At 42.5% G+C, this 14,784-nt stretch overlaps 1 protein-coding gene across 1 annotated transcript in view; it reads left to right on the top strand.

The window, feature by feature from the left end:
• The window catches only part of ADAMTS17 (ADAM metallopeptidase with thrombospondin type 1 motif 17), a 168,812-nt gene that overhangs the window by 70,111 nt on the left and 83,917 nt on the right, over positions 1-14,784 (top strand). Inside the window, exon 9 of the mRNA XM_030456917.1 lies at positions 14,285-14,425. Coding sequence (XP_030312777.1) covers positions 14,285-14,425 — 141 coding nt within the window. The remainder of the gene's footprint in view (positions 1-14,284; positions 14,426-14,784) is intronic.

The following is a 14,784-nucleotide window of genomic DNA, read 5'->3' as shown; positions in this document are numbered from 1 at the left end:
CCAAAGGTAAAAAAGCCTATAGTGAAAAAAGCAAACAGCTCTGGGGTTGGAATCAGCCAAGAGAAGGGTTGAGAACCAGCAGGTTTCTGCTCAGTGGCATTATTTGCTTTCGACACTGAGTATTGATGGGTGTAGCTTGGTTAAAATTACTCTAGGGTGCATAATTATTTGCTGCATAATTAAGTATGGCCTTTGTAGTGGGTCTCAAACAATAGTGGTGTTGCAGGTAAGGGAAGAACACTCTGGATGTTCTGTTTGTGGCTTGGTATTTATGCTAATAGTCGAGTGAATAAACTTAGCTTCCTGATCTGTCTCGTGCAGCACCCAGCAGAGGGAATGTCATGCAAGTAGCTGTAAGGCAGAATATGAAAATGATTGCAAGGTGAAGGGGAATGTGTCTTGAGCAGATCCAAGAGATACAGAATAATGCCCTGTGACAGCTTAACTGGCAAAGCCAGGTCAGTGTGGTGCAGGCATAAGCTTAATTCTTAAAAACCAAAGAGAGTGCCTTGCAATTTTTAAAAGATTTGGTCATAATGCATTTGAAAAATGAAGAGTTTCATGTGGAGGCTGAAGACTACCAGAGTTAACAGGACACTGATCTGAGCAGTCAGGTGGTGTGGCAGAACACACACTCTGCTGACATAATATTTTTATTTTCTCAAGCATTTTGTTTTGGGATTCCAGTCAGTGAAGTTCTGGTAGCAATGGAGCCAGCCAGCTAAATCATGGTAGTGGTGCAAGGGGAGTGGTTCTGGAAATGGTATAAAAAATTGAGAAGCCTTTGCTATTAAACACTCTCATTTTGTTCTGGCCTTATAACATTTAGGTGCAAGATGTGGGAGTGGAGAAGCTGTTTTGAAAGAAAAGACCACAACCCTATGTCTTTTTTTAGAGCAGCTCACCTTAGTCTAGCCTGGAATGCCCAGCTCTGCAGTGTAGCCAGCTGAGGGTAGTTCATATCTGATTTTAGACATTTTTTTTTCCCAGAAAAGCTTCCATCTGGTCGTCTTTTTCTCCTCTGTGTTGCTCTTTTGACCATCTGCTTTGCAATGGTAGCAAATGCAATGATTTCTGGTTTTCAGAAACATGAGTAAAACAACCAGTAGGATCCTAGAGTGTTGCAGTGCTGACAGCAAGATCAGGCACAGAAATGGCAGCAGATCTTTGAACTGCTGCTTGAAGTGCAGCAGAGGCATTAGGAAGCCCCACATCTATCAGGCAGGTTCTGCCTGATCTGAATTTCTGTGGAATGTTTTTCTTCACTGCTATTGCAGAAGTACACTAATTAATTGCCAGGAAGCAGGCTGGCCCCAAATTACTTCTTACCTCCCAGAAGATGTAAACCCCAGCATTACTTAACTTGCAGAATCCAGTGTGTAGGAGCACCAAAGTCTCAGTTTCAGGGTCATCTGGACAACTTCAGTTTTAATTCTAGTCCCTCTGTCCTGCAGGTGAGGCCAAACATCCATGCATAGGGGAGTATTTCAGCATTAAGACTTAAGCTTAACACATGCCCACAGGCATCTTATTCCTTCTTGTGCACAAATGGTCTGCTAGAGAGAGACCTTGCAAAGAGGTACCCCTCCTGTGGGCCTGTGGGGTAGCTTCCATTCACGTGGTGGCTCAGGGATGCAGGAGTTCTGTCTTTGTGGCAGTTTGGGTGTAGTTTCTGTGTTGTTGTGCAGAGCTGTGGTGTAGTGCCCTCTGTGCCCTTGTAAAACCCCATATGGCTGTTCTGACCCTACTGGAAAAGAACTGTGCTGTGCTAACCATGCTGTGTTGGGCCTCACTTGTCTGCATTTGGAGCAGTTGTAAATCAAAGTCAGTTGGAACTGGAGGAGGACTGGAGCCAGGGGAAACCCCATGCAACCTTCATCTAGCAAACTCAGGTACTAGTCACTGTATTGCTACCCTGAGACTTCCTGAGCAGCCTGGGTACTTTGCTGCAGGCAGTTACTGCCCCAGCTGTATTCTCCTAGTGCCAGCACTCCCCATTTTCAGTCTCTCAGGAGAATGTTGCTGTTCCAGTATGTATTGCAGTCACAGGATTCCTGGGAGTGACTGACTGCAGTGTAGACATACCCTGAGGCTGGCCAAAAATCCTGGCAACACTCTGTACCCACCCTGGAGTTGCTAATTTTATTTTCTGCCATTTGTGTTGTAAATCTGTTGTGGAATGTCTCTCTCAGTTCCCAGGCTCCCTTTTCTTGTGCCTCTCCTCCTCCCAGGTTTCATTCTTCTTCCACAGATAATTGCAAGCACATTTTCACAGTCAAGTTGCCCTTCTCTGTACAACTGCAAAGGGACATAATGGAACACTGCCTACTTCAACATGTATTTTTGTACATCAGAATTGGTGTGATCTGCTCAGAGTAATTTTTAATAACATACTCTGATTTGGAGAGAGAACTAGGTATAGCCTAGAATGTCATTAGATGCTTCTTCCACTTTCAGTAACACACTAAGGGGTCTGTTTTAGACACACACACACAAATAATAAATTATGTACCTAAGTAGCTTGATATTAGCAGTGTATTGGAGTGTAACCACATTGGAACTGGGCGTGGGAATGTCCACCTCCCATTGCTTTCTGGACTCCTGTGGCAAGCATTGGTGTGGTTCTGGGCAGGAGTTTCTATGGTTTTACTCTACGCATTGTGAAGGATGTCTGTGTAATCCCTAGTGAAGCAACATTCTCTTGCAACCCCTCTAATTTCTTTGTTTTTGAGCATCTTGTACAGCTTCACTTCACATAATAAAACGGCACCAAAGAGGCAAGCGACTGCCATTTAGGAGCTCCCAGACAACACAATTCTAGTTTAATCAATAGCTTTGTGGCTTTGCCAGCTATGCCTTTCTTTTTGAGGGCTTATTCTGCTGAGTAAGCCAAGACTCTGTTAAGTAGCTGGGCTGTAATGATTTGGCAGATCTTGTATGTGCTTCCTGCTACAAGGGTTCTGGTTTCATACTTCATTGACTCCTCTGGCAACAGCTTTGTGTACCCAGTGACCCAAAACATAGGGACAGTACAAGTCTCCATTGTGCAACCTCTACAGTACACACCAACACAGGAAATATTAGGTTTGCAAGTGCCATTTACCAGATAATCATTTGTTTTTATACAAGGGCAGCAATCTAACTGAAATGTTGACTTTTCCACTAGCAGTGGGGTTCCAATAGCCTGTAACCCATGCTGTCTTCCTGGCCTGCTGAGTTCAACAGGTTCCAGGTGAAAATGACTGCAGAGCTGGGGAAGGTGATAAATCCCAGCCTGTCACTCAGAAAAGCCTTCAATAGTAACTCCGCAGCAGCAATGCCAGTGAAAATGATGTTGCCTCTAAAAACGTGGTTCCCTTTACCATTATGTCAGTGGGCAGCTGCACTGTAGTGGAACAGGGTTGGCTGCCTCTTGGCCAACAGTTCTGTTGAGGAATAAAATTCAGCAAAAAGAGGCCACTAGACAAACGAAATAAACAGGCTTTCTTTGTTCTCACTGATCCCTTTCCTTCTGCAAAATCCTCCCTACATCAGATGCTGGGCCTCTTTCCGTTGTTGAATCCAACCCAGCAGGGAGTTTTGTCATTTATGTCTTACTTGAACCCTAGTTTGAAAAAAAAAAAAAAAAAAAAAAAAAGAGTAATCCACAATTTTCTCAGTTTTCTGTTTTTGTTCTTGTTTAGGTAAAACAAACCAAAGCAAAAGGGGTCTGATCATAATGGTTTATTCTCACTTGCTTGAAAAGTTTCCTTCCTGCTGAGCTCTAATTAGCTCAGACTGTTAAGCCTTAAAACTGAGGGTTTTTTTTACTGTGCCTTCTTTCTACGCTCCGAAGGCCACTGAGACACTTATTTTGTGTGCCAGATCTTAGCCACATGTGGGACAGTTTCAGAAATTTCTGATGTCCACCCCCTGGCAGCTGACTCACCTGCCAATGAGAGGCCAAAACCTGCCTGTGTCTTCCAGCTTCCTACCACCCTGCTGTCTGCTGGCATCACTCCAGAGTGAGCTAATGAAGTGGCAGGTTTCTAATCCGTTGTATTAAATATTAATTTTAATTATACATGTTAGAACTAGAGGAGGATAAAGAAATGCTCCCTAGAAACAGTTTGCTTCTCAATTGAAGATAATCTTTGTGCTGAGGAAATGTATCTTTCCTAGGAAAGAAGAAAATCACACTTTTCCTTTCTTCCTCTTGAAAACCCATAGCACCTTTCAGTAGGTAAATTCATCCCTCTTTGGTGCTTCCTTTATCTCAAGTAAAGCTCCTTGCTCTGACATAGGACAGATTTACCCAAGAGGGCAGAACTCTTCCCTAGTAGATGTTCTGAGCCACTGTGTTCATCAGTGGTCAATTTTTGATAAAGATTCAGGTTGGCAGGTTTAAAGTAATCTTTCAAACTGGATTTTCCTACAGGACATTGTAATAATGACTTGGTCTTATTCTTTTCTGCTTCTGTGAACAAACACCAGCATGCATAATTTTAAGTGTCATCCTCTCCATCAGGTATGGTTTTTTTTACTTCTTTTCTCTATTATTTCACTCTCTTATTGACACCTTTTCAGCACTAATCTAGATATGATGCCAAAGCTTCTTTTCATTCAAATTAATAAACCGACCTGTTTAGAAAAATCTGTTAATGTTTTCATTCTATATCTTAAATGCTACAATACATATCTGCAGCTCATTCTGAAATTTTTATGGTGTTTGTTGAAGTAACCTTACCAGGTTTGCCAAATACATTGTTGCAGGAGGCACTTCTGAGTGTGATGGACAGAATCACATGAGAAAAACTCCTACTCAGTCTCCAGGAAGCTGTCATCAGTTAAATGACATGCATGCTGCACCTCTTATCAGCAAGAGACCCTCTAAAGAGATATCTACTAATGAAGATAACAGACTTTTTTATATCCCTGTAATTTGTCCTCGTGTTAACATGTTCCAGTCAAAGTTATTCAAAGCAGGAGTCTCTCTTTTCAAGTTCCTTTTACTTTTTTCATAAGGCACTCTCAGACAATATAAAAGCAAACTTGGCTTTGTTAGCCTTGAGCTTGATAGGCAACCAGGCACCCACTACCCAAAGAATTCCACTTCAGCACTGGTCTGGATGTATCATTTCCAAATTGCTTTGATACCAAGCCATAATTTGCACCATTCCTGTTTGATATCAAGTTTCTTCCTGTTGATCAAACGAGTGAGACTAAGTAAGATAGCATGCTGAACTTTTAAAATCATTTATGAACCTTCATGACCAGATGGTTCTGGGATTATGAATTATTTTCCCAGCTGCACCATTCTCTAAAATCCCAGGAGTTTAGGGATCTGGTATTCAGGAGGAGCATTACCGGAAACAGCGTTTCCGTAAGGATGTGAAGCACTCCTGAGTGATGGGAGTGATTATGACAAGGATTCCACTGTAAATGCCATGTCCTTACAACCAATGTCTTCAGCTCAACTATTGCAGACTGATCCATTGGTAGCTTATAACTGCACATCATGCTTCCTGTGCAACTACTTTCTGGACAGGTTTGGGTTTTTTTCTTCATTCTTGCAAGCGAAAGAGGATGCACAGGTTTGTTACTGTCCACTCCAGTCACCTGGCACTTTGGTAAACCAAGGTATGAGGGTCACATGGGATGGATTTCTTATTGCATTGAATCTGCAAGCCCATAGCCATTTGCAACATAGACCAAGAAAAGAAGAATTAAAGAAAGAGGCTGAAAAGTATTACTTTGTGTGAAAAGGATTTCTGCTGCTCTGGAGACCATAAAGCATGTGCCCGCTGCCTTGTCTGGGGACTTAGAAGACTTGATGCCAGTAGAATTATATATATTGCAGTTACTTCACACCTCTTTGTCTTTTGATATTGGCCATCTCCTCATTCCCACCTCCAGGAATGGAGAATTCATCTCCCAGTGTGGGGAAGGCAGCCAGCATTCCTGACTCCTACAGTGCATTCCCCAGGCTGCCCCGCTTCCCCCAGCACTCAGCAGTGGGTGGCTTCCTGATGGAGCAGATTGTGGGACATCTGTGGTTACTTGTGTTGCACAGATTTGGCAAATACACTCCACTGTCTCTCAATTCCCCTTCCTTTCTCCTTTAAGGCTGTCTTGTGTTGCATCTCTTTGTTCAGGTTTGACCCTCAGTCATTAATGTAGTTGACTGGAGGCTTTCACTGGTTTCACTGGAGTTTTAGAAAAGTGCACTCAAGTGACTGCATGCAAGAGCTTCCCTTTAGGTTGCTAACACTTTGAGTGACAAACACGTCAGTCCTTCTTACTGAGCTTTTGTCTTTCTCCCCTAGTGGGTGGGAAATCCCACCCAGCTTTCCCAGGGGTTTGTCTTTTTTCCACCCTACAATTTATATTCCCTTTTCATCTCCTGAGGAAATGCATGTCACATTTTCTGAGGCCTCGTTCTCACCCACTTCAGTTAGTGCTGAAAGCAAACAGCTTGTTACCCTTCAGCATGTTACTTCTGTGATGCACCAGGGTGCTTTCAGCATACAAGGAGCTACAGATGGAGCACAGCAGCCTCTGCTCACCAGAGCAAGAGAAATGAGCAGTCTTTCTCTGCCCAGCACTGTCTCATTCATAGGCACTGTCCTCCCTCTGCAAGAATTTCTGCAGCAAGTGGTAGAGAGAGCTTTTTTTATGTCCAAGAAAGGGATTAAATCTTGTACAGGGAAAGGAAACAGCTCACTGCATACATTTTCATTGGGATGTTACCCTTTGCCCTCAGATAACTTTATTCTTGCTCCAGGGTGATCGTGACAAGTTGTCAGTTTCTCTTCATTGAGAGCCTGAGAGAGGTGATTCTCAGTAAAGAGCCCCTGGTGCCTGTTTTACAGTGAGTGTTTTTTGATATATCTGTGTTCATCCCTTCAGTAGTAATTGGACTGTTAAAGTAATCCTTGACTCTTTCCGACACTGTTGTGTCAGGAACCTGTTGCCTCTATGTCCTGTTGGCATCTGAAAGGCTTTAGAAATTCTGAGCTGCTGGGGAGATGGGGTAGTGCCCTAGGAATTTAAGGGGGACAGGAATCTATAAGCTGTGTGATGTTAAAGCCCATAGGGCCAGAAGTGAAAGGCAGGCATGGAAATCATTGTGGGCTCTCGTGAGTACAAGGCAGTGAAATAGTTATTATAAGCTTAAGTGTGCTGAGCTCCTGATCCTCTCGGGAGGTTGTGAAGGCAGAAAAGGAGCTCTGGGCACTCATTCCCATGGGTAGTGAGATTGGATTCATTGCATGAACCTTTCCTGCATCTCCACTGCCTACGTAGGTTCAGGTCTGAACCTGTGGATGCTGAGGGAGTAGGTACCAAATGGCTTACACTGTGCTGTAGAATCACAGTCCTGCCTGAATGCAGCTGCTCTGGCTGACAGCTCTCATGTTTAGAGATTTGTGGAACTTTGAGAGGAATGAGCATGAAGATCAGGAAGAAGGGTGTTTTCTTGAGGTAGTGCTAGCTCTTCAATGGGCAGTTTCCACCAAGTTATTTGTGCATACATTGATCAGCTTTAGCTATTTCTGTGTTCAGTAGAGCACTCCTTTTTCTGCCAGATGGGACACTACCCTCTGCATTCTCAAAACCTGCTGATTCTTACCAGAAACACTGAAGCATTTTCTGGAAAAGGTTGCTGTGTTGGAATCAAGTCCTACAAACCTGATACAGTGGAAGCAAGCCATTGGAATGGAAGTGTTTAGTTGCATGACAACTGGATTCCTGCATCTTACCAGAAGTCTTGGAGTACAGCAGGCACTGCCTGCCCTGAAGTTATGCAGCCACTCTTCAAAGGAGGCAAGGATTTGAGGGAGAGAATTGTATGAGCAAGTGTCCTCTGGAAAAACTAATAAATAGTGTGAGCATGTGATATTATTGCTGGGGAGATGATGATAAGATGATTCACTCTGTTCTTCATGACCCCGGTCTAACTTCCATCAGACCATAAAGAAGGACTTATAGCTGATGTCAGTGGGGTTTGTTACAGGTATGGAGAACCACATGAGCAACAAGCTTTTAGGTGAAATGTTTGGGTGAGAAAAAAGCCACATACTGCCCGTTCCTGCCATGCCAGCCTCCCGTGTGTGCTCTGTCCCTGGTGGCACAAGCTCATACTTGCTGCCTTCCAGATTCCATGGCAAAAGAACTAATTCTTTTTAAATGAAAACCATATCATAAAGGGCTGGATCTGTCATGCAGCTGAATAAACCACAGCTTTCCACACTGTTTTTCACCATAGGCATTCGTGTGTTCTCACTTGCTGTTGTTGACTTCTTGGCTGTTTGATGAGTAGATAACCATATAAAATATCTGGTTACTTCATTATTGGAGAGTGACATAAACTTGGTTATGAAAACAAGAGTCCAGTAGTCATGGTTCCCTTTAAATGTTGTCTCTCCTAATAAAAAAAAATAAATAGCTCAGCACCCATCCTGAACACCTCTATTCTAGATAACATTATGTGCAGAATTATTTATTACTTCAAATTCTTTAAGCAGCTTCATTTCCAGCTTCCCAAAGTATTTTCTGACAGCTTCTGAAATAGTTGAGTTATATTAAGGCAACTGTGTTTGCATGTTTGAAAAACACAAGGTGAAAAGGGCTGTTTCCTATTAAACCAACAGCCCTAGGACTGTTGTTTTTGTAAGAAGGTTATGCAAGTTGTTTCATTGCCTCCTCCCCAGCTCAGCTCACCTCAGCATGTTTTCCCAGCATTTGTTAGTTTGCCCTCCATCCAAGCCTCACTTGGACTCCCTTCTGACTCCTCTGGCTGTCTCTGCCTCCCTTTGGTTGCTTTGCAGATGCATCACCTTCCTCTCTCTCAAAATTCACAGTCCTCATTTTGTGTTGCAGCTCCAATTATGATCCCAGCTCTAAAGAGTAACCCTGTTTCACTTCTGCCACTTTCATGCCTTTATTCTCAACCGGTTGGAAGCCTCATAACTTGCAAGATATCAGCGTTTTATATTGAAACATTGAACATGTTGAACCAGTTCAGAAGTAGGCATCTTTCCAGTGATGCAGCTTCAATTTCAAACCTTAATAAAAATTCCTAACATTGAACTCGATTTGGGACTGGATGGCTCACAGGCTTGATTATGTGATACACTGTCTCCCATTTCTAAGTTGCTGGTTCAGATCCAGCCCAAGTTAGTAGCTGCTGAGAGCTGTTGACGTACATCCTCTGCTTAGTGACCTATATTGATCTGAGTTTAATGACAGTGTTTAATGTTCTCAGCTGTCAGGCATGCACCTTGTATAACCTCTTTCTATACCAGCATCTTCTGTCGTGGTTGAGATTGGATGGACTCTAGAGATGGGACTCCCTTCTCAACCATTCATGGAGACTCTGTAGGAAGTGGGAAGAGGGAGGAATTTTGTTCTTCTCTTATGTCCTTCATGAGGATACACTGATGGCATTTGTGCCCACAGGATGTCTAAGCAGCAGGCTTTCATGGGACACTGTCACCCCTCCCACACTGAAATGCCAGAGAGGATAAATGACAGCTCCCCTTCTCCCTTCCCTCTCATGCTATGTGAGGATGTTGTCCCGTCTGCTCTCCCTTTGTATTTATATTTCTCCAGTGGGGCTTAGAAAGAAATCTTGGGCTTAGTCCTGGCTCTGCAATAACTTGTGTATGAGTCATGGCAAGCTGGGTCACAGGGAATGGCTTCTCTCCATGGCTCTTTTGAGAAGGTCAGTGGTGACCTACCCTGCTGTGATGTGCACCTCCTGGTACTGCTTACAGCTCACAGCAGTTCACTGTTGCCTTGCAGGAGCAGAGCCTTTTAGAGATCATCTTTGGACTAAGAGCCTGTTGTAAACACAGGCAAAGAAAACATGCTTTCCAGCAAACAAAGATCAGCCAAGAGTGGCCCTCTGAGCTTTTCACTGGGAGAAAGAGATCACTGCCTTCTCCTGTCCACCTCTATACTGGGGACATTGCTGTAGCAGGCTCTTTGCTCAGTTCTTTAAGTCCATGTTGGGCAAGTGGCCCCAAGGAGCTTTTCCTTTTTAACATCTTGCTGAACTTACAAAGTTGCAGATGTTTGTGACTTGGTTCTTCAGAGAAAGAAAGTGTCTCCCTTGGATTTCTCTGGAGAAGTGACAGAGCACTGTCCTCTTTTCCTTCTTGGTACCTGGACAGCCTCACTGGCCTTTGGAGAAATGGTGACTTGAAGGTTTGGGACAGTTGTGTGGGGAGCAATCAGTTGTGTGTTGTGCAGAAGTTTAATAAGCAGCTGGGGTGGCAGCCAGGTCACCTTGGGTAGTGTTGCTAGTCCTGACTCACTCTTTTCTGAAGTGAACCAGCATTTGACTCTCCCTGAATTATTTGCAGACAAATGGAATGGTTTGGCTTTCACAGGCAAGCTATGGAGAAGTTCTTACTAACAGACAGCTGAAGTTCTGTTTGAAACAGAGGAACTGTAGAAGCTCATGGTGTTTCCACTTCTGAGTGTGTTTTTTTCAGGCTTTCCTTCCTCATTATTCTTCCTTTCACTTGCCTCAGTCTTTCTGCCTTTTTCTGAAGAAAAACCATTCTTTCAGTGCTGATGGTATTTTCCATCAAATTTACCTCTTGTTCCCACTTCAGAATCTTTCCCCACCAGAGGGGGAGTGCATTATAATAATCCTGGGGATTTCTCAAGTGGTCTGTTAACCAGCCACAAAGTTGCAGCTGTTTAAAAAATTTAAAGCATCTCCTAAATCAGTTTCCCCCCCAGCCCTTGGCATTATCCTTAAGCTCAGATTTGGGACTTTTAATAGGAAACCTGTTGTGAGCCATAGTGGTTCTGATGAAGATTTGTGTACATGACCTTAAGAACTTGGAGGTGCAACGCACAGTGCATGGAAGGCAGTAGGAGGCTTTCCACAGGCTTTGGTGAGCTTTGGCTCAGGCTGTTAAAGAATAACAGGAAACATTGGAAAAGGCACCAAGGGTAAACAGACCAGTTTAGTTACATTAACTGTCTAGAGGAGAAGCTCCACTAATGGCTGAAAAAAACAAAGCAAGTGCATTTATTAAGCATTGCTGTGGGAAAACAAAGGGCTGTTAATTGCATTTATCTAAAAAGGGTTACACAAGGAATTGGCCAGCTCAGGCCCAGAGTGTAGTTCTGGCATCCTGACCCAGCTCTGATTGCTGCACAGACTCTGACGGAGAAGTGTCCTGGAAAGGAGCACAGACTTCAGAGAGGCCAGGGCTTTGAGAGACTGCATACTGTTTTTTTTTTTATTCATAGCAATGCAACTTTAAAGTCTTGTTCCACAAGAAAACAGCATCAAAGAGATCTGTTGTTCCCTGTGACTCCTGATAAAATTTGCCTTGCTGTGATTGTGTTAACAGTCAGAACTCAAACTGGTCAGTCAGCTTGTTTCTGGACTCACATGTGATGAGCAACAATAAATATGCTGCAGGACTCCTTCAGTGATGCCTCAGTGTCTTTGACTGATAACCAATGCATTATTTATATTAGAAAAGAAGCTGGAGTGTGAAACCAGAGTCCTGTTGTGCTTGCTTTGAATAAACATAGAATGAAAGGATTTTAAGGGCTGACAGTCTAAGCTGTTCTTGCCTTTGAGGAAGCTCATTGTCTTCAGGAGGCTGTGATGAACTGAAGGCTGAAATTTACCCTGTGCTTAGAATGAAACTGGTGGCCCTGTGGTAGTAACAGCACAAAGGGAAATTGAGTCCTGCTCATCTGTAATGGCTCTGCTGGCTTTGCTGTGTAAGGGTAACATGCAGCATGTGTTTGCTACTCCTGATAAAACGAAAAGCTCTGGTACAGAGAGCACAGAGGGCACTGGGTCTGCAGGGTAGTGTAGTGCCATTTTGACATGCCTGCTCTTACTCCAAGAGCCATTCTTATCAGCTCTTTTTTCAAGATCATTTCATGTAAGAATAGAACTCCTTCTCATGGCAGAATATTTCCAGAGACTGATTATCTCCTTCTAATTCCATGTGAACTTCTGAATAGCAGGTAAGATTAGATAATCACAAAGAAAATGCAAAGTACTGAATCAGCACTTGCACTGCTGTTTAGCACAAACACATAATGCTCTGTCCAGTTTGTTTCTGTTGAAAGGAAGGGGACTATTCATTAGTGAAAAGAGTCAGCATGGCATTACATTTGCTATGTGTTCAGGAAAAACTGATCCCTTTGATGTAGCTGGAGACCCTTGAACTTCAGAAAAGAATGTGTTAGCATGCTAGGGTATGCCTTAGTCCTGTAGGTCATTTAATCCTTTCCTTAAGTGAGTCATTGTAAGGTAAAGTAGATGCTGGGAAAAGTTCTGTACTGCCAATTAAAACAGGCTCCAAAGGTGTTGCTGGTTTAATTCTACCAGAAACTCATCACAGAGAGGCCAGTAGAGGTTGCCTGTGTACCTTGAGCTCAGTTCCCTAGATAATATAACTTGGTATGGTTCTTTTGACTTAGCAGAGCTCCTTTGCTTTATACCAAGAGCTCAGACTCAATTCTTTCTTGCTTATAACTTTGTAAAGAATTCCTTTTAAGAGATCAGGAATGATTCAGAAAAGTGTTGATTTCCACACATGCAACAATTGAACAAATTTCAGAAGAAGTCTGTAAGTAACTCTGATATGTGAGTTCTCATAGAGAGTATGTTCTGTCTGCCTCAAAATACCCCTCCAAAATCAGAGCCTAGTAATGACTGTTACCCTTTTCTCCTCTGCAGACATATTCCGTGGGGTCAGATTTAAAATTAAGTTAAGGACAGGAGTGTACTAATTAGTAGCTGTTGTTCATGCTGTTTGACAACAACAACAACAACAACAAAGCCTACTTTCAACAAATTAACAAAGAATTAATGAAGTTAATTGGAAAGCTAAGGCATTAATCTTAATGAAGGAACTCTAGACTAAACAACAGTCTTTTGTGGAGGAGATAAAATCAGGGAGCCCAACACACTTTGAAAAGTCAGGAAGATGGTTTGTTTTCTCCTTTTTCAAGTGGAACAGCTGAGGTGCTGATTAGGAGGCTGTTCAGGAAGCTGCCAGCATGGGAAGCTGCCAAGTCTTGTCCCACGGAAGCCCTGACATAGTAGGAACCTGAGGGACCCAACTTTGAGTCTCAGCACTATGGCAGTCTCAAGGCAGGCAAGCTGAAAAAGATGTTGGAAACCTGCTTCATTTTCATTAGAATGATTTCTGCATGTCCACAAGCCTTTTAAACTGGCATTTTAGGGCAGGCAAACTTTCCTCTGGAAGATTTCCAGCAAGCTTACATACCTTGCTTTGTGGTACTGAGCTCTTCCTTTCCTGACTTTCAGGAATATGAACTTTAGATGGGCTTATTTGCATTGGAGGGATACTGCTGGAACTTTCTTCCTAGCATGTGAAGAGTTTTCTCTGTGTGTAGAAACAACATGGGTAAAATACTTGGAGTGAACTCCAGGTTCCATTGAAGTCAATGGCAAATCTCCCATTCACTTCAGTGGAGCAGGAATTTCATTCTTTATTGTTTTGAAGTTAGAGTTACTAATAGGCTGTTAAATTGTTCCTGCCTGCATCAAACAAAATTTGCTTGATGTTAATGTTTCTGCTGTGTTCTAAACCCACCAAGCTTTAAAACAAGAATAACTCTGAACTTTTGAGACTAAGAATTATTTTAAATGTAGTTTTGCTAAAAATAATAATGTCCCTGGAGATAAACCTAAAATAATAGACTTCACCATATAATCTTCACTTGAAGCTAAAAATAGCATAGATGGTGGTTTAATCTAAGCCATAATTATCAAACTGCTGAAACTGGTTTTGGTTCATTGCAACTAAAAATATATGTTGTGTTTAGGCTTTAAACAGTTGAATCCCAAAACTGGAAAGAAACAAAAGCCAAGAGCATGCTCAGAAAGCAAACAGGAGCCTCTGATCTGTAGAGAAACAGCATGGATTAAAGAGTCCAACACCAGATTTAAAGTCAGTTCTGTCTTGCTCAGCCCAGCCAGCTAAAGACCTAACAAGTTCCTATTAATCCAAATGATGAATCACTGTCATGAATCCTCATATAGTTACATTTCCTGGTAAGAAAGTCCATGCAGAGTGCATTTAAAACTTTGAAACACACAAAACCTTTGTGAAATCAAGAGACAAATTAAAGGAACCTATAGTTTATTATGAAACAGGTGTCCAGAGCAGTAGGTGAATGATTCTGGTATTTGGAACTGTTAAATGTTGTTACTAAGTCCAAGGGGAAATGAGAAACCCACTCATAACTTGATAGTTCTTTTTTGTCTTGTTTTCTTCTAATCAAACAGCATGGGAATGAGCCATGATGATGATCATCAGCCCTGTGCAGGGAGGTCTCACATTATGTCTGGAGAATGGGTGAAGGGCAGGAACCCAAGTGACCTTTCCTGGTCTTCATGCAGCCGCGATGACCTTGAGAACTTCCTAAAGTAAGGATTGTACTGGTTATCAAAAAGCCTGTCAGGCAAGAATCCAATGTGTTATTTGAAAGTGAAAAGCTAAAGATTTTTCCTTTTGCAAAAATGTGTACCTGTGTTATTAGGGTATGCAAATTCAAATGTGTCTCCATTACAGCAGGCCTTTGAAACTGAGGTTTGCAGAGAGGCAGAATTTTGTGTAGTCTTGAATGTACTGATATTGTCTTGAAAAGAATCCCAGATCACCTTCATTTTATAAAAAAATGCCTTTTATGTTGTGATGACAGAAATCTGTGTGTAGGTGGCCTGAAAAAAAATCATATCCATTGACGGATGATGCCAGCTTTGTGCTGTGTCTTTTAGATTATTGT

This window comes from Calypte anna, chromosome 10 (genome assembly GCF_003957555.1).
Source record: "Calypte anna isolate BGI_N300 chromosome 10, bCalAnn1_v1.p, whole genome shotgun sequence".
Classification (NCBI taxonomy): Eukaryota; Metazoa; Chordata; class Aves; order Apodiformes; family Trochilidae; genus Calypte; species Calypte anna.
Note: the sequence above shows the minus strand (reverse complement) of the source record. Positions and strands in the feature narration are given on the sequence as shown.